General features: G+C 38.3%; 1 protein-coding gene across 1 annotated transcript in view; it reads left to right on the top strand.

Annotated features, from left to right (window-relative positions):
• The window catches only part of CHST15 (carbohydrate sulfotransferase 15), a 65,143-nt gene extending 61,565 nt beyond the window's left edge, over positions 1-3,578 (top strand). The window contains exons 6-8 of the mRNA XM_081328726.1: positions 493-649; positions 1,326-1,473; positions 2,909-3,578. Of these exons, the coding sequence (XP_081184852.1) occupies positions 493-649; positions 1,326-1,473; positions 2,909-3,099 (496 nt within the window). The 3' untranslated portion in view covers positions 3,100-3,578. The remainder of the gene's footprint in view (positions 1-492; positions 650-1,325; positions 1,474-2,908) is intronic.
• The last annotated feature ends 17,045 nt before the right edge of the window (positions 3,579-20,623 follow it).

The following is a 20,623-nucleotide window of genomic DNA, read 5'->3' as shown; positions in this document are numbered from 1 at the left end:
TCAACCAGTGGAACAGCTTACCCTCAGAAATCGTGGGCACTCCATTACTGGGAATTTTTAAGAAGAGACTAGACAATCACTTATCTGAGATGGTATAGGTTCTCCTGCTTGAGCAGGGGGCTGGACTAGAAGACCTCCAAGGTCTCTTCCAGATTCTAGTCTAGTCTAGTCTAGTCTAGTCTAGTCTAGTCTAGTCTAGTCTAGTCTTTTGATGTTTGGAAAATAAATTCCACTGTTGTTGGATGAATTGCAGTAGCTTGACAGAGTTTTGTCTAGAATGAGGATTACCTGATACTTTCAGTAAATCTGAAAGAAGCTCTTTCCTTAGGATATCTGAGCCAAACAAAGTTCTACTGCGAAAAACAAAATTTATGATACAAATAATATCATTTGTTTCTTCCATGGGCACTGTTGATTTATTATTTTTATTAACTAGATGTCATGGTTTATAATCACAGTTCAATTGTTTATGTATTTTTTTTTCATTCATAGATTATATTCTGATTATCTCTACTTTGCAAGTGCTAATAAATCTGTAGAAGACTTCCATGAAAAAGTGGCTGAGTCATTGCAACTCTTTGAGAATTGTTTGATAGATTTTTCTTTGAGAGCCTGTGTGTACAACAACACCCTTAATAATGCCATGCCAGTATGTATATTTCATTTCAAATTTTATTAACTACTCTGAAGCCAAGTATTATCAGTGTCAGAATATATAAGAATCAACTACTTTATAAAATCCAGTAACTGAAAATGCATATGATGGTTTTTTAATAAAAATAACTGCACATGGGGTGCTAGATTAGAGATCTTTTCTCCAACATCTGGTTGTTGAGAGTAGTTTCTAAGGACACACATTTTGTAAACAACGATATGTGGATTTAATTTGAGCACTATTAATTTCTTTTCCCTTTTTTAAGTCCCCTCAAGAAGTTGGACATAAAAAAATGATACCAATAGAGTGAGAGGAAAGATTCTTGGGAGCTCATCTAAAATAGAAATAAATCCATCTGTTCTACAGTATGTCAGTTTGCACTGTAAATTATTTTAACCTTTTTTGTATAGCTCAATTAATTAAACATTTTTGGAAAGTTGTATAATAATATAAATTCATGTGTTTCCTGTTGTTTATCCCCATTCCCCAACCTGACCCTTTTCCACATCTACCTGCCAGTTTAACCTCTGCTAATTACTTCCTAATCAGTCATTTCATTTCCCCTTGCATCTCCCATCTCAGAATCTTCCCTACAATGTGAATATAAATGTAGCTGGAATAATTTACTTCAACTGTTTTCCCTCCCTCTCTCCCCCCTTCTCTCTCTCAGGTAAGACTTCAGGTTGGTCTGTATGTTGTTTTCCTCCTTGACTGGCTGAGCATTTTCAATAAAGATCAAATATTAGTTCTCCGGTTAGAGGATCATGCATCTAATGTAAAATTAACTATGCACATAGTGTTCCAGTTTCTTGATTTAGGTACGAATTTTAATTAAGAATATCCATCATTGATTTATTGTGATTGTCCTGCATTTTCTAAGGCTTGTTGGCCATACTCCTTTCCCCTGTGCTATCTGTCTTCAGCACAGCTGTAGATAGAGTTAGCTCCAAATGGATTCATTTTGGGAAGGTATTGGAAGCTGTCATATTTCTACAGCTCAGAGCTTCAAATATAATATTTTAATTAGTTCATTTGCTGTCTACTAGTCTATTTAATTCATGCATTCTGACTGTTATTTTGAACTGAGTAGCGTTACCAGCTTTACTTTAACTTAGTCTTTAAATTTGAACTTTACTATACATATAAAAGCTCAAGGAAATTTAAAGAGTAAGTTAAAGTAAAGCTGATAACAGTTCAAAATTAACAGTCAGAATGCATATTTCAATATAAACCACTTCCAATACCCTTCAGATATATCTTTCTTTGAGAGAAGAATTTGTAGGTAGATTTAAGAGAACATAAAACAGCAGCAAAGGCTAAATACAAATGGTCTTCTGTGAGTCAGCCTTTTGTGGATGGGAGCAATTTGGGCTTTACTCATAAAAGTTTAGTTTGAGCTGTGGTGACGCAGTGGTTAGAATACAGTATTGCAGGCTAATTCTGCTGACTGCCAGCCGATTGCCAACAGTTCAGCAGTTCGATTCTCACCAGCTCAAGGTGGATTCAGCCTTCCATATATCCCAGGTGGGTAAAATGAGGATCCAGATTGTTGGGGGCAATATGTTGACTCTGTAAACCGCTTAGAGAGGGCTGTAAAGCACTGTGAAGCGGTATAAAATAGTCTTTGAGGATAGAGATGCATGAATAATCCTCCCGAGCCACTGAATTGTAATGTATAATGTTACAGGTTGAAAGAAACATGTTAACTTGTCAAGCGCCAAAGATCACATCCACATGTAAAGGTTCAGTTAAAATGATTTATTGCTAATCATGCCTTTTCAGAGGAATATTCTCAACTAACGTTTAGCACCTGCTTGGGGAAAGATAAGGGTCAATGGAATCTAAAAGGAGTTCACTTATGCCTATGTAGAGATTCTAGACTGATCTCTCTTTTAACTCTGCCCCCAGGTTCTGCCATTCCTTCTCTTAATAATTGTATTTAAGTGATTTTAATTACATTTAACTTTGCTCATTTCTTTACCCTGGCCTCAACCCTTTTTAGAGTGTAGCCTTTGCCATATCAGTTATGCCTGCCTATATTTAACATCCACTATCTTTTTACCTGATTTAAGGAGAAAAGATGTGGGTGTTAGATCAAACAAAAAAAGCAAATGTCGCTTATAGTTTCTGATTAAACCACCATGTGTAACATTACAAGGCTTAGCTGTTTATTGAATGTTGTACAACTTGGAAAATGCTTAAGAAAATGAATAAACAAAATTAGATATGATTATAAATATATTTTTATCGTAGGTGCTCTAAGCGAAAAACAAGAAGCTCTAATTACTAAAAGTCCTGCATCAAACACTAGAAGACCTGAAGATCGAAATCTAGGCCCTATGTTACCTGTAACAAAAGAAATTCTGTGCGATTTCTATCAGCCTTTCAACAAAAAACTTGCTGAAGTTCTTTCTGATGAAGCTTTTTTATGGAAAAAGTCCTGATTTGACCATTTCAGAGCCACCACTGCAGTGCTTGGAGAGAAAAGATATATTTTTTAAAAAAAATGTTTTTCAGATGTAAATAATTGCCATTGTGAAGTCACTAAATCTGCATTTTCATATGTTTCTGTCATTTGCTATTATACAATATTCTTTTCCACACTGGAGCCCTTCAGGTGTGCTAAATTATGATCTCCAGAACTTGAGTCAGCATGGGAACTCCCTATTGAGAAATGGTGGAATATGAACTGGATTTCCAAAGTGGAATATAATGATTTTTGCCATTTTTTTCTCAACAAAAGAACAGTGTACAGATAGATTTGGTTGAAGCAATCTTAAGTCCTCTGGTTTTAAAATAATGTTATTACAATACAGAAATTAGCAGTATATATCTAAAATGCACATTTGTTCTCACTTTTAAATATATCTTGCAATATTTGGAAACTGTTCAAAATGGCTTTTAACCATTAAAAATTAATTAATTTTAACCTAGTGGTTTGATTTTTACTTTGACACACCATATTTACTTTAAATGAGGATGATCCCAAGATTAAAGAACTCTTCCCCAAAGAATATTAGACAATAATAAATGCAGTAACAACTAAATAACATTGCCTTTATTACAATATTCCCATAGTATATAGAACAATCATCTCATTTCATAGGAAAAATATTAGGAATAAATTGTTTCCCCTCCAAGTAAATATAGTATTCTTCAGTAGGCAGACTGTGCACTCACAATAAGCCCATGAAACTTACCTAAAGTATTTAATTTGAAATATAATGAAGCAAACTTATTTAATGGAATGTTTTATTTAAGTGGGCTCCAGGAACAATTATATTACTATTAGCAGCATACATCATTTTCTGAAGAATGTCCATTTTCAATCATTAAATCAAATAGTTTTGATATGAGTTTATACAAAATCACCAGATTAAAGCCAGAACATTCTGGATCAATTTACAGTAAAATAGAATAAAAACATGGGAGAGTTTGTTTGTGGAAAGTGATAAAATGATGTCTTTCAGTTGCTTTACTTAAATGTTATTTCAGTCTGTATTAAACATGGTACAAATCCAAGACCTACAGAAAAGAGTGGAAGTTTAGTTTGAAAAGTCTTCAATTTTGTCTCTGAGGAAATAACTATAACAATTAAAAATCCAAACAGGATTAAATGTAGCAAGCCAAATTTTACCTAGTCAAGAAATATTGACTAAATTAATTCTGTGTTCGCGCCAAGAAGAGCTTTGCCTGATTGACTTTTGATCAGTTTAATTATTTGAAATCCTTTCCCCCCTGCAACAGCAAAGCAAAATAATACTAATGAAAATAGGGAAAGAAGGGAAAAAATAACTCAGCCTGGTCATTTAAAAATTCTTATGTTTTTATATTGACATTAGGATATAATCTACCACGAGATACAATGTGGAAGAGGCCCATAATATTTTTTAATGTTGTGAAGAACATTTTTAATGTGTTTTCATTACCTTTTTATTTATTTTCATTTTTTTTCCTGCTCCAGACGTATAAATAGAAATTAACTAAAGAAACTACATTGGGACTGTATCCATCATTATGTCCAATAGCAGAGTTATTCTCCAAAATCTGAATAGAATAGAACCAAAGTTGATGAACCAAAGTTCCTCCAGGAAGGCCTGGAGGAACATTGTCCATAGGGTCGCGATGGGTCGGACACGACTTCGCAACTAACAACAACAACAACAACAAAGTTGATGTGTCAGAAAAAACTTTCAAAGAAAAATCATGACTTAAAATGGAGTTGCAGCTGGCGTAGGATCCAAGAGAGCACTGTTTGTGTGGCAGTGGTTTATTTATTTATTTATTCAATTTATATAGAATAGGGCTTTTCAACCTTTTCACCCATTGTACCACTTTTAGGATATGGCAACATCTGAGTACCACCAGTCGCCTAGCAAGGTGTCAAAAATGTGATGACCCCCCCCAAAAAGGAAAAAAGTGATGGAAATACAGGTAGTCCTCGACTTACAACAGTTCACTTAGTGACTGTTCGAAGTTACAATGGCACTGAAAGTGCCCCCCAAGCCACAGCTGAGCAAGACACCTGCCTGCCCGCCCAGCGGCACTCTTCTGTCCGAGGTTTTCATTGTTGTGAGCATTTCTGTTGAGGATTGGCAGCGGGGGTGGGATGGGGGGTTGCTTTTTATTCCCCCTGTCTGCTGGGTAGTTGCAGCAGGTTTTGGTCCCTTCACATGACCCTGGGACACTGTGACCATTATAAATATGAATCAATTGCCAACCATCTGAATGTAAATCACAAGACCCTGGAGATGCTGCAACATTACAGCTGATCGGTGCTTCTTTTGGGCTCAGCATAAGCACCAGGATCAGTGCCAAGCTCCAGCTGGAGCCTGGCACTGATCCTGGAGCTTCCGCTGAGCCCTGACAGCCCTGCAGCTCCAGCCATCTCTCGTTCAGGCTTGTGCAGTGCTGCCACCGGTTCAGCTCATTCCCCTCCCCCGCTACCACCTTTGTAGGATGGTCGCGTATCACCTGCCAGGTGCCAATGTACCACAAGTGGTACCCGTACCACTGGTTGAAAAGCCCTGATAAAGAACATCTAATCTTGGTACTTGATTATTCCTTGATCTGCATGAACCACTAAAACAGGTGGGAATAGTACACAATATCTTCTTCAAGATGTATTTTATTCAGCTAAACATGCTTTTCTTTTTTTTCTGGTATCCTTTGTTCTGTTCCCCTATTTTGACCCTTTTATTTATCTTTTCCACTTTCAAGTCCATCAGTTCAGATACATATGTCACAATATAGACACCTTGGGATCAATCTCATGGTGAAACAGAAGCTGATTAGAACATTTTTTTGCTTCAGACAACTAACTCTGGGATGCAAAGAGTTCCTTGTTTGATTCAGGACATTGAGGAATCAGCTGAAAGCAGCTGATCTGAGCCTTGCCATACAATTACTTAAATGACACATGAAAACCTTGACAGATTGCCCAGTCTGAGAAAGTGTAGGGGGAAAACAAATCTCTGGAAAAGAGCTTTACCTAAAGGGCAATGTGGGCCATGAAATTACTAGAATAGATAGGCGAACAATACCTTCCTTCTTATCCGTCTCACCCGTAGTAAGTTCATTTGGCTTGTTTCAATTGCTATATTTTTCCAGCCTGTTTGGTATTTGTAGCCTGTTTTTGTAGTTCTTGGAAGTTCTGGTCTGGCTCATGATTACACCATTTGAATTATAGTTAGGTTCTGTATTTTCATTTTAGCTTGAACTTTGATCTGAAGAAAGACTCTGTGCTCTGCTACTAATGGCCTGTTATAAATGCCCTGATCAAGGCTGCTGTTCCAAGGAAAAATTATCTTACCGCCATTTCAGTGAACAGATTATAAAGAAAAGGTAGGCTCACACTGATTAGCTAGAGACATGTCATTACAATCTCCTGAACATGGGATAGCATAATAGCAGCATATATCCACTTTATTGTTGTCTCTTTCTGTTCTGCTGGTATAAACTTTCTTGCTATCTATTTTAAAAAATTTTCCTGGTGTGGCATGTGAGCAAACAGTCTTTCTGTCTCTTACAGATGTGAACTTATCCTTTTGATTTGCTGATATTAACTATCCATCTCTCCCACTTTATATCAGGTGCATATTTCTTTTGAGTTCTCGTTCTTTTAGTTGTTGCTATGCTGGGAACAAAAGATTGAAACAAAAACTGGTTTCTGATTTCAGTATAGGTAGTCCTCGACTTACAACCACAACTGAGCCCAAAATTTATGTTGCTAGGTGTTGTTAAGTGAGTTTTGCCCCATTTTATGACCTTATTTTATGACCTTACATGCCACACTTGTTAAGTGAATCACTGAAATTTGTTACGTTGATAACATTGTTGTTAAGTAAATCTGGCTTCCTCATTGATTGATTGTCAGACAGTCACAAAAGGGGATCACATGACCCCGGGATACACTGCAACTGTCATAAATACAAATCAATTGCCAAGCATCTGAATTTTGATCACGTGATCATGAGGATGCTACAAAGGTTATAAGTGTGAAAAACGATCATATGGCACTTTTTTCAGTGCCATTATAACTTTGAACAGTCACTAAATGAACATTTGTAACTTGAGGACTGCCTGTAGTAAAAAGTGATCCCTCCCCCGATCAATTTGGAAGTTATTCTGCTTTCAATATAGCAATATCAATTGCTAGGGATATTGTTTACATTGTGAGTGCATTGGCATTATTACTAGACTGATACAACCAAAACCAATTACACTTTATGATACAACTTAAGCATACTGTTCTAACTGAAGCAATTTTATCATCTAACACTTGCTCACCAATTTGTGGGCTCTAAAACATAGGAGGCCCCAAAGAGAGATGTCACTGGTTGCAGCTTAGAATAAAAGACATTTTCTTTGGGGACATTATTTCATAAAGAAATTGCTCTGATTACTAATTGAATAGGGAGGTGGCAATCTGGTAGCATTTTAGTACATTTAAATGACACACAGTAAAGAGCTCTTTTCTTGAGCTGTTTTTCGCAGAATACATATTTATTTCTCAGTGCAATGGAGAACGTATCAAAGTAAAAAAGATGCCTAGTTGCACCAGGAAGACCTGGTGAACAATTCATACTGCCAAAATATTCACAAATTTCACCTATGTCAACAGCAAGGCAATTGAGAACATGTGAATACTTAAACACATATATGCATGTGTGCAAACTCACACTCTCAGAATCATCTATGTTTTTTTTTACTTATGTATTTTACTTAAATAAAAGATTACATTCTGCTTATTTCCTTCCCAGAAATAGTGATAAAGCCCATGTTCCGTAGAGGAATGGTGTTCTGGAAGGGATGAGTTAATCGTTCTGTCTATCCAAAAATTGATTGACAATAAAAATACAGTAATAAAAATGCATAGCAAGGATGAAAGCAATAGCAAAATATATATTTCTATCACCGATAAGGAAACTTCTGATATTTAAGTAATGAAGTTAATTGATATTTTCCAAGTGAAAATGACTAAAGCTTAATCCTCCGAAAACGGTGTGGTGTGATGTAAGGATTTTTTTTCCCTCTCCTGCCAACAAAGAGCTGATTTTGCTACAAAGCTGATTCTTTGTGGCATGCTCCCAAGATTTGAATGGGAGCAACTAAGAATGACCCAAGATGACCCTTGGGCAACCATGTTCCTACTTTAGAAGAAGAATCTCAATGATTACCATTCTTGGTAGGAGCAGCTGGAAGATTGTGACTCCATCTTTTCCTTTCAACTATTTTTTTTAAGCGCACTTGGTTGTAAATGCCCATTTTAAAGTTTACTTTTTCTTTTTGACTTTCATCTTTAACTGTTAATTGACTGGTTGAATGCTGGTTTATTCTAACCCCTTGGTGGATATTAAAGCGAATGTTTTTCATATTTTTACTGCATTGTTTTGGACTTGTGAGTCACTATCGCTTTTGCCATATGGAAGTCAATGGTGAGAGGATTCTCTCCTGGGTAGTGAAAGTTATCTGATTTACATTTACTTTGGATTTTTACTACAAAGATTTTGTATTCTGTTAGTTTTTAAAAGCTCTGGTCTGATTTCTTTTAACCTCTGATGGATACTTCCCCTTTTCAGTTTTTATTGTGGGAAATACTAGAAAGATTTTGTATGCTGTGTTGTGATTCAGGGTCAGCCTGTGGGTTCGGCAGTTGGGTCGGACGACTCAGAGGAGGAGGAGGGGGGTGTTGAAGAGCTTGCTGATGATGGCCTTGAGGCTCTGCAGAGCCCTCAGCCAGGCCCCTCCCACCTGGTCACGACGGAGACCCAGCTGTGTGAGCCTGACAGCGTGGATGAAGATGACCCACAGCTGGCCCTGTTCAAGGACGCCCGACGCAGGAGGCAGTCAATCAGGAGTAAACAGAGGAAGGCAATGGGGCACCTCGGAAGGAGGCAGAGAGAAGCCACGCCCTGAACTGTATAAAAGGGGAATGTGTGGGAGGGCTGGTTTGCTGAAGGCAACCGCTTGAATAGTCCTGTTTCATAGCTCCTGTTTCATGGTTGGTGTCTGTTTTATGTTAATAAATTTGGCAGGCTTTATTCCAGCCTCTTGCCGTTTGTAAAGGGGTTGTCCCTGCTTTTTCTGCAGGGCCGGTAGCAGGCTGGTACAGAACATGCTGTTAGTTTTTAAAAGCCCTGGTCTTATTCCTTTTAACATCTGATGGATACTTCCCCCTTTTCAGTTTTTATTGTGGGAAACTCTTATCTCAGTTTTTTCTGCAGTCATTCTGTTATGAAACCTCTACTTCTCCTATCCTTGAGAGGAGCTGTTTATGTATTGTTGTGAAAGCTCAGCTACAAGAGACTTTGGGGCTATATGAAAATGTAAACAACAATAGCTTAAGGATTTGAACATTATATATCATATATTTCTTATAATGTCCATAAAAAGAGATATAAAAGAAATGCAAGAGCCAGATCAACTTAATATTAAAGCCCTTTGGGAAGCCTCTGAAAAAACAATTGTTTTTAACTTACAAGTTCAAACTGAAAATTTAAATAAAAAGTTTGACAAATTGACAATCATTTTAAATCAACCAAAAGATGGCATTGAGATATAAGTAACAGCAGCTAAACCAGTCCTTACAATTGGATGAATTGGAACCTAATTTGTTGCTGGCAGAGCCTAGTTTGAGATATTCAGACCCGTTGGAAAAGGCTGAAAGGGACAAGAATTCAAAAGGCTTAGAGATGACAGAATCAGTGAGTGATGAACTGGACTTTCTTAAGAAATAGATGGAGATTGTGGAATGGACTTATTATATCCAATTTGAAAATAGTGGTCAAGAGATCCTGCATTTAACGCAGAAAGATTCTTTGAACAACAAATGCTGCAGAGATATTTACAACAGAGATTTATGACTTTGAGGAATGTGATGTAATTGTTGGTAAAGATTGCAGTAAAAACTTTTAAGGAATCAGTTGAAGATATTTGATCCAGATCAGAGATAATTATTGAGGTGATTTATGGTAGATCAAAAGCCATTGCCAACTTTCTATGAGTTAAATGTAATAATAGATTGTTATCAGAGGGCTCTGAAGTTTAATTTTGCTGCTGGCTTTACCTGTTAACTATTTTTATATAAATTGTAGATAGATGCCAGGTCAAATTGGTTGGGTAGACAGAGTTGTGGAAGTTTATGAACTCAGCCTATTTTACAAAGGGAGAAAACTATTATTCTTAATATTTATCAGTATTTATCTGTGTGTGCGGGGGGGGGGACCTATGTTTTTCTAATGCACGTTTTTATGCCTTGTTTAACTTTGTTTTGTTCTTGTATTCCCCCCTCTTTTCTGGAGTTTGTGTTTTAACTTTGTGAATAAAATAAAAAAATAATAAAAAAATAAAATGATTAAAGACCATCCCCTTTTCATAAGGTCTTTATGGCCTTATGGACTGCTGTAATTCAAAGGTTATCTTGTTCCCACATGCCTGAGAATGTTATCCTTGTTATTCTCAAGGCTAAGGATATGGTGAAAACGTCCAGGGTTACAATCTACTTTGGCAGTAACCAATACTAGAAACATTATCGCCTCAAATGCAACCATTTTACAATAGCCTTTTGCGTCAAAATGATTTATTTTGTCAAGTTGTTGCCATATCAAGCGTTACTCTCTCAGTATACAACGTAATTATGACTTGCCTTTAAGTTCCACTCATTTCTTTTCAATTATAGGAATCAAGGAAAAAAAACAAGGGTCCAAAGTAACTAAGAAAAAGATGGATTAAAAAAAAATCCATTAACTTCTGTTTAGTCATAAGAATAGAGTAAGAAACACAGTTTCGACAAAGCCCTATAGATCACTGGTATAGTTGGAAGAAAACTTACACTAGCCTTGTTCCAAGACAAACAGACTTTTACATTTAGGAAGAAAATAAGACATTATTGCCTGTTGATTCCAGTATTGAGGCATGTGTTTCTTCAACCTAAAAATCTTAATTTAAACAAAGAAGTTGCTTCAACTTTGCATCTGTCATCTTGCCAAGAATTAATAAGGTTTTCCAAATATGCTAAAGGCATTTTGTATATAAAAGGCATTAAACTCTTTGCTAGAAACTAGAAAGCAGTTTTACTAAGATACCTCATGCAGATTGTCCATGGACATATGTTTAATGTTACCCTAATCCTTGTCCTCAAACAGGGCTTTCAGCCAGACCTTTGAAAATATCAGATGAGAGAGAGAGTTTATACTGTGCTGCCATCTTCTGTCTACTGTGGAGAATGTTGTTCTTGGTAATGAATGTACTTCTGATAATAAAAACCACTAAAATATGCTTTTTTTTCCTGAAACTATATGGTGGAAAGAATATCATATTCATTTTGTACCAACTTTTTAAGTTACAGAAATCTGAACATTTTATTTCCATTTATGATTATATTACATGTATTTTATATGTTGCTGCACGAACAATAGGAGAGAACAAGAATGAGACAGGCAGAGTAACCAAAGAAACTAGCCATAATTACTGCCAAGAGTACTGAAAATTACCATACAATGAATATGTGATTTATTATAAAATGGATGGTTCTCATAGATACTGAGATCCCTCTGTACAGTGCAGCTGAAATTTCTCAAAGCACATTTTAAAAGAAGGGTGGTGGGAAGCAGGAGAACGGATGTATCTTTTTCTCACCCTTCCTAAGAAAATAAACTTTACTATACTTAGTACTGACAATGATGACCAAGTTAGCAGCATTGACACCCATCCCAAAAGACCTCTGCATTTTATCTCTTCACCTGGTCCTCACAATCCTTTCAGCCTCTTAATTGGAGTCGAACAGTTATTCTTTCAATGTTGGAAAAGGGTGGAAGTTGTATAGTGCCAATTATGAATCATGGGGAAAGACAATAAGAACCAAATTCATCATTGCTTCTTGAGTGTCTCATATGATGTACGAGGCCCAGTCAAATTTCTCCTTGTAATTTTAAACTCTGCTTAATTATCATTTCAAAGTTTTGAGTGTTCTGAGTTGATAGTTGTACCAGATTCAAGGAAATCTTTGTGAAAAGCCTCTGCATCCCCAAAAACTGTAACCAGAGGGTTTCCCACCAAAAAAGAAGTTTTGTGGTAATATTTCAGGGAACAATGCTTTGTTTCTGGGTCAAAATGATGAATCCACTTTTTCTTAGATGCATGTTGCTGTGCAGAAATTTCTTACTTTTGTTCTTGTAGCATAATGACAATTGCTGGCAATTTTCAGCTCACAAAGCTTTCTCTTTTGCTGTCAGCAGTAAGAAATCTTGTACAAACCTTCTGATTTTAAAGAAGAAGAATATGATCCACATTTCCAGTGAAATACCAAGCTTGTCACCTTTGAGTGATCTGCCAAAGGTCTTTAATCACTCCGTCAATCTTTCTTGTCTGAAATTCAACAGTTGATATTACAGATTGTCCACTTCGTTCTTGATCACACATATTTTCCCTCAGTTTACCATTTTTACATCTTTTTAACACAGTCATGCCAAAGTAGTAAACAAACCTGCAGTTGGTGGTAAATTTCAGTTTGAAAGAACTTGCTCAGCAGTCAAAATTCAATTAATTAAATATCCTGCAAATACTCACTGTAAGCTTCCATTTCATGAACAATAGCAACCAAAATTTGGTGTACTGGTTCAATTGCTGGCCTAGAAACCCAGAAATTGTGAATTCTAGTCCTGTCTTAGGTATCAAAGCTGTCAGCATGACTTGGGATCTGTCACTCTCTTGACCCAACCCACTTCACAGGGCTCTCATTATAGGGAACATAGAAGGGGGAAAGACTATTATTTAAGTTTACTGCCATGAGTTATTGATATAGTAATAAAAGCAGGATAAAAATATAATAAATAACCAAACGTAACCTTTTCTCTCAATAAGTTCCCACTTGAGATAGAATGTAGTGGACCAGATTCTCAGGAGGTGCATTCCTGACAAAATGAGACAATGCAGTTCATATAGTTTGTGTGAGAGAAAGAGGATGAAGACAATCCCTCCCCAATAGTTATTTGAATAAAAACGTGTAGATAACAGACTATTTGGCAAGATTCTGTCTATAGGCATGAAGCAATAAAGAATTCTGCGTAGAAGAGTCACTGTGTCCTTACTGTTTTTAGGGCCTGACACTGCTAACTGAAATGAAAGAACAGGTGGCTGAACAACTAATCAAAGGATCTAATGCAGGGGTGTCAAATTCGCAATGTCCTGTGATGTATCATGAAGTATTGCATCTTTTTTTCATTGTCGGACTCAGGGCGGCTCACAACAATAAAAATTAAGAGACATAAAATACAAAAATTAAAAAAAGAATTAAACAATGAATATAAGAAATACAGGACAATTTACACAATACAATACAATACAATAAAAACACAATAAAAACCAAATTAAAAACCATGGTCAGTCCAGGCCTGCTTGTTGGAACAACCATGTCTTCAGGTCACGGTGGAAGGATTGAAGGTCAGGGGCATTGCTGTTCATTCAACGCTTATACTGTATACTGCTGGCCCTTTTGAATGAAGAAATTGTCAGGACCCATCCCAATCCACGTCTTAGGAAAACGAAAACTCTTGGAGTCAGTTCTAGTCCAAAAGGAATTTTTACTAGGACATGCTTGGTTGTGGAAATACAAGACAGGACTTGGTATTGTTTTACAGATTGAAACTTTATAAAGAGTTCTCGGTTCAACCCCCCTTCCCTCAACCCCATTTGATCAGCCCCCCATCATTTACTTCGTGTCATCCCTTTCGTGGGAAAAAGGGAACTTCGGATCTTCATTGCCTTCTTCCTCTACAGATTCAAATGGAGACACAGGCCAGATGCCTTCTTCTCTAACCCTCCCTTTTGTTCCCCCAGTTCAAAAGGTTTCCCTTGGTCTTTGAAATAACCTAAGGCAGGCTGAATCCACATGCGCTCCTCCTTCCTCGGGAGATGGCAGAATCCATAAGGGGGGATAATGTTTTAAACATACATTTATGAATGTGATATAAAACTTTTCTTACTTGAGGCTGATAGATTTACTGTAGATACCAAATGAAACACTGTGTGGAAAATAAGAGTAGAAGAAAATGTATCTATTGGATCTGGTTTAGATATAAAATAGATACCAACAAGTACAGAGCAAAAACTGACTCGAAGATCATTTGATTCTGCATTTTAACTTTTAGAAGTGGTACATTTCTGATTTTTAAGGGGTGAGAAAAGCAATACAGTCTAAAGTTGGAAAAGCTATACAGTGTGAAGTTGCTGGTACTGCAGCCACCACTGTCAGTTCTAGTCAATACATTTAAAGACTATAAATGGCAGGTAAAGGAGGAGGTTAATTTGAAATCTTCTGTGACAGAAGATATCTGCATAATATTTGCTTATGTTTGGAAGTGAATATTATGCATACTTAGATTTGGGCCAACCATGTTGTAAGCTCAGATATGGGATTAAAGGTTTCAAGTTATATTGGTTTTAAAGATATTTTTAAATCAGTTACTTTAATTCAACTCAGTATACAATTGAACAACTAAGGATTTTATTTGTTTTATTTCTACAATTTATAGTCTGATTTTTGCCTCATAAATCGTTTAAGGAAGCTATCACATTTTATATTTAGAGATATGCAATAGCTGCCTAAGATTAATTGTGATTAAGGACATAGACAACATTTCACTGAATAATAAATATTTAACCCTATCTTTAGAAGAGGATATTTATAGCTCAGGGATATGCCGACCTTAGTGTTCTCTGAGCTTGGTTGTTTTCTTGCAGATGTTTCATTACCAAACTAGATAACATTAGTGCTAGAAGGGAGTGGGATTTCTCTAATTTTATATTCTAGTGGCATGCCCTATCAGGGTTGGTGGCAGTGGGTCTTGGTGGTTCCTTGATTAGATTGTTGTTTACTGTTAGCTTGTTTTCTGGGATGGTGGTTCCTACTTTGGGATATGGTTTAATTCTTTCTTGGCTGTTGATCAAGTGTAGATCTGGGTGTTGATTGCTGGTGAGGAGGTGCTGTGCAGGTTCTGAGGTTTTTCTTGGTAAAAAATACAGGAAACCAGAAGTTTATTTTATTTTTATTTTATTTTAATTCCATTTATATCCCGCCCTTCTCCGAAGACTCAGGGCGGCTTACAAGCTTAGCAGTAGCCTTCATTCTATGTATATGCCTGCTTATTAGGGCTTTCACACACACACACCCCAAGCGGCATTATTACAAAGTCAGCTTAATTGCCCCCAACAATCTGGGTCCTCATTTTACCTACCTCAGAAGGATGGAAGGCTGAGTCAACCTTGAGCCTGGTGGGATGCGAACCTGCACTAATTGCAGGCAGCTGGTGTTACTTAAGGAGGCATTAGCCCACTGCTCCACCAAGTTGCCTTTAAGCTTTACGTTTTTATTCAGCTGAACAAAGACGGGCTCATCTAAAAGAGAAAAGCCCCGAATGACAAGAAATCCTTGTATTTAGTCTGTCTGATTACATAAGCAACCCACCCAACAAAGCTGACACACATAAGATAAAGATTTCACCCAGTTAGTCTGGGACACTGTAGATAAGAAGGGAGAAAACAGAAGTACCTAAAAATGTTCCCTTTTGAGTCTTTCCCTAAAGACATCATACATTTCCGGGTGGGTTAGGACATTGGGTGTTTTTTTACTTGCTGTCCTTTCATGACCCTGCATCCATGACTCTGCAAGTGCCCAAAGACAGCAGGGCCATCTGCACATATTCACAACTGATACTTCCTATGCTGTCTCTTAAATCCGGGTCAACAGAGGTGTTTAGTCGTCCCCCCCTTTTTAGCTTTTTGATTCTCTCTTTTGAGTGGCATCTAGATGTTCTTTATCTGTATGTGCCTTTTGATGGCCAATTTGTCTGAATGCCAGGCTTCCACAAATTCTCCAGCATTTTTGGATCCTACTTTTTATCCTAACCTTAGTTTTTAAAAACAAAAACATAATAATAATGCTAGCAATTGCTAGGAATTAAGTTATCTCTCCGAAATAGATATGAAAAATATTTTTGGAATATTTTTATTAGAAAATTGCAAACCTATGAGATTTTGACCCTTCCTTTCCTTTCCTTTCCTTTCCTTTCCTTTCCTTTCCTTTCCTTTCCTTTCCTTTCCTTTCCTTTCCTTTCCTTTCCTTTCCTTTCCTTTCCTTTCCTTTCCTTTCCTTTCCTTTCCTTTCCTTTCCTTTCCTTTCCTTTCCTTTCCTTTCCTTTCCTTTCCTTCTTTCCTCTCCTCTCCTCTCCTCTCCTCTCCTCTCCTCTCCTCTCCTCTCCTCTCCTCTCCTCTCCTCTCCTCTCCTCTCCTCTCCTCTCCTCTCCACTAATAAAATTACAGATTGAAATATTATAATATTGTTTAAAAGCCTAAAAGGTAAAGGTAAAGGTAAAGGTTCCCCCGCACATGCGTGCTAGTCGTTTCCGACTCTAGGGGCCGGTGCTCATCTCCGTTTCATAGCCGAAGAGCCAGCGCTTGTCCGAGGACGTCTCCGTGGTCATGTGGCCGGCATGACTAGACGCCAAAGGCGCACGGAACGCTGTTACCTTCCCACCGGAGTGGTCCCTATTTTTCTACTTGCATTTTTACGTGCTTTCGAACTGCTAGGTGGGCAGAAGCTGGGACGAGTAACAGGCGCTCACTCTGTTACGCGGCACTCGGGATTCGACCCGCCAAACTGCCGACCTTCTGATCGACAAGCTCAGCGTCCTAACCCACTGAGCCACCGCGTCCCTGTTTAAAAGCCTAGGTGGCCTCAAAACAAAGCTATCATATCAAAGCTGAAGATAGTATTGTACCTCTTGTTGTTAGTTGCGAAGTTGTGTCCGACCCATCGTGACCCTATGGACAATGTTCCTCCAGGCCTTCCTGTCCTCTACCAATTGTACCTCTTAGAGTTTCTCAAGTATAGATGTCAAAGCTAGAGAGCTACTGTACTTTAACAAACTATAAATATGAAGCCCTTTTTGTTTTGCAATCTATTTTTTTGTTATTCCTGGCCAGCTCTTTTTGACTTTTTCTGAACTTTGGACTGCCTCGTTTTTCTGGGATCAGGGATTACAAAATAAAATACAATCAATGCAATTCCAGCAGTAATACAGAAAGCCATAAAAATCATTTTCACAGAACTAAACCCTGCCATGTTAACATCAGATGAAAAGTTATACAAAAATGGTATTGCTTAATTATGATTTTCTAGAAGCTTGTAAAATAAAATTAAGTTTTTGTCAAGAAGGAATTACATAAGGAGTAGCCCCCAAGTAGGTCAAATTCTCAGAGAAAGCTTTTCCTTACACTTTTTTTTTGTTATAACCTTCCCCAGAAATCCATGACCCATACATGTTTTTACTTGATAGTCTCTGATTTTGTACAGCAACAGAAAGCATAAATTATCTTTGATAGGTACAAGCCCTTTTCTGCCCAGTGTACTGGTGGGGTCATTTTGCTAACAATTATTTATGATGTTTTGTATTCTTATTTTTATCCAGGGCTTTTTTTCTCATAGAACGCTCAGAACGGAGTTCCGGCACCTTTTTTGGATGGAACCTTGTAGGGTAGGCAAGGTGGGCTGTATGACATGCGTGAGTTCCGGCACCTTTTTCTTTTACAAAAAAAGCACTGTTTTTATCCCATCTTTATTATTATTTTATAAATAACTCAAGGAGGTGAATATACCTACTACTCTTTCCTCCACCTATTTACCCCATTACAACAGGCCTGTGAAGTGTGTTATGCTGAGAGAGAATGACTGGCTCAAAGTCACCTAGCTGGCTTTCATACCTGAGGCAGGACTAGAACTCTATCTCCCAGTTTCTGTTTGAGGCTCTTAACCCTTAGACCAAACGTGTTCTAAGGTGGGATTAGAATTAATGATCTCCCCTTTATCTGAGGTCAATTAACTACATTTCCAAAATGATTATTAAATGTGAATTTTACTAGCCATAGGCCAGTGGTAACAGTTCTTTTCAACAGTAACAAACCCCTTTTATACATTAGCATTTAATGAAATAATTGCCTTGTTGGCCTGATATATCAACATAATAGGGTTTAAAATGATTCATATGGAATATAACAATGCGGGTTTAATAAAGTGTTAAAAGTCATTGGGATCCTGCAGCATAAAAGTTCAAAAATTGGGTGCAGGGGATGGGGAAGTGAGAAAGAAAGAGAAACTTTTATAAACTGATGATGTTGGATTATTTGGGGGAATAGGGAACACTGCTATTTTTGGTAGGACTGTGGTGTGACAGCTAACTTAGTTCTGATGAAAATGTAGAAATTAAGTGCAAAAGTAAAAAAATGACAACGGTGCTTTTTGACAGCTTATTTAGTTTAGACATTTGCTACTTAGGTTTCCGTGCGCCTTTGACATCTAGTCATGCCAGCCACATGACCACGGAGACGTCCTCAGACAAACACTGGCTCTTCGGCTTTGAAATGGAGATGAGCACCGGCCCCTAGAGTCGGAAACAACTAGCACACATGTGCAGGGGAACCTTTACCTTTACCTTACTTAGGTTTTTACCTGACGTTTGTTTGTTAGACTTAAAGTTGCCCAACTACAGGACAACTTTACCTCAAAAGAATAGAAAGCAATAATAAACAAGGAAACTACAGTATATATGTCCAGGCACAAATTTCACACATTGTAGATACCACAGCCACAAAAGCTCAACAGCTAGCGTATTCCAGAGCTTAGAAGAAGACTCAGAATTTAAGGACTTCTGGAATACCATTAGTATAGAGCACGGGTCGGCAACCCGCGGCTCCGGAGCCGCATACGGCTCTTTGAGCCGTCTCCTGCGGCTCCCAGTCGCCCGGTGCGCGTGCACCTCTCCGAACGGGAGGAGGTGCGCACGCACCACTCCGAACGGGAGGAGGTACGCGCGCACCACTCCAAAGGTTTGGAGAGCTGCACGCGCACCTCTCTGGCACCTCCGCCGGAACACCTGTGTCGAGACCTGCTGGTGTTCGGGCGGAGGTGCGGTTTGGAGACCTGCTGGTGTTCGGGCGGAGGTGCGGTTTGGAGACCTGCTGGTGTTCGGACGGAGGTCGGGCGGCAGTTTGGAGGTCCCGGGGGTGGCTCCAGCAATTCCCCGGGCTAAAGGCGGCCCCGTAACCCAGCGCCCGTCACCACGGAGACCCGTCGCCGCTGGCGTGCAGGTGCGTCCACATTAAAAAAAGTGGAACCGCGCGCGTGTATGCACGCACGTGCATGCGCAAAAAAACTGTTTTGCGCATGCGCAAAACATTTTGTTTTATGCGCATGCGCGTGCATGGATGCACACACGCGGCTCCCACTTTTTTTTATGTGTGATGGAACCGGTTCCCAGTGGCTCTTTTGTTTTTTCAGGTTGCCGATCCCTGGTGTAGAGTCATATACATTGCTCTCATTGTTTCTGCTCAGCACACCAGTTGAGCAGTGAAGGCATGCTTTTAGTCTCTTCTACCAAACTGTAGGAATCTTGCTGATCCCAAAAGATCCCAAAAGATGTGACTTTTCTATGCCTGCCTGTGGAATAGCATTTCTCTGGAAAGCCAACCTCAGACTTGGTTTCCTCAGTCATTTGGGACACAAGGAATGTGTTGGCCTTATGAGGTAAACTCCATAGGAATCACAACCAGATACTGTAAGCTAATTTTACTTTATTGTAATGCTATAATGACAGAATCTTGTAAGTCTGAAAGTACGGTCCTCTCCCCCATCTCCTTCGCCCCCTGAGAAACTAGGCAGGGTCCCTTCTGAGTCTCTTGCCCTGCCCACTCTCCAACTGTGAGCTATACTGTCTCTTATCTAACTATTCCGGGTGATTCATTTCCTGCATGGCTACGATAAATAAAACTCTTTCTAAATCTCTCTTTTGTTCAATAAAATTGGAAGAGTTTCCCTCCCAATTCTGTAAAAAATAACAATGTCATTTGGATTGCAGAGTCCTGCTATTTTTCGGTTGAGCCAACTTACTTACATTTCAAAGACAAAAAATATTCAAAGGTGTTTTGCTGAGTCCAACTTCATTATATAACACTAGAGGGCGGTCTTGCTACATCTTGTATCAATACCACCCAACCAGAAACACTGCTTTTTAAATCCAGAGGAGTTGGAGTTTTAACTGAATTAATTTAATTTAGTGGAAGAGTTAATTGAAGGCAATGCATTTGAAGTACAAAAGCATTCAGATACAAAGCACTAGATGGTCTCCACTAGATGTTTTCCATTTTAGGTCTGAATGTGTGATTGACAAATGGAGATACTGTAACTGCAGTTATATTGCTGGCATATTTTGCTATTCAATTTAAGTTTCCAGAACTGTTGTCCTTCCTGTCCTCTAGAACGTTGTCCATGGGGTTGTGATGGGTCAGATACGACTTTGCAACTAACAACAACAACTGTTGTCCTAGCCCACCCTTTCTCTGGATATGGCACATTATTGCCCTTGGGTTACACATTGGCTACAGAAGGAAGGGACGCGGTGGCTCAGTGGGTTAGGA

Source organism: Vipera berus (assembly GCF_964194415.1).
Source record: "Vipera berus genome assembly, chromosome: 5".
Taxonomy (NCBI): Eukaryota; Metazoa; Chordata; class Lepidosauria; order Squamata; family Viperidae; genus Vipera; species Vipera berus.
Note: the sequence above shows the minus strand (reverse complement) of the source record. Positions and strands in the feature narration are given on the sequence as shown.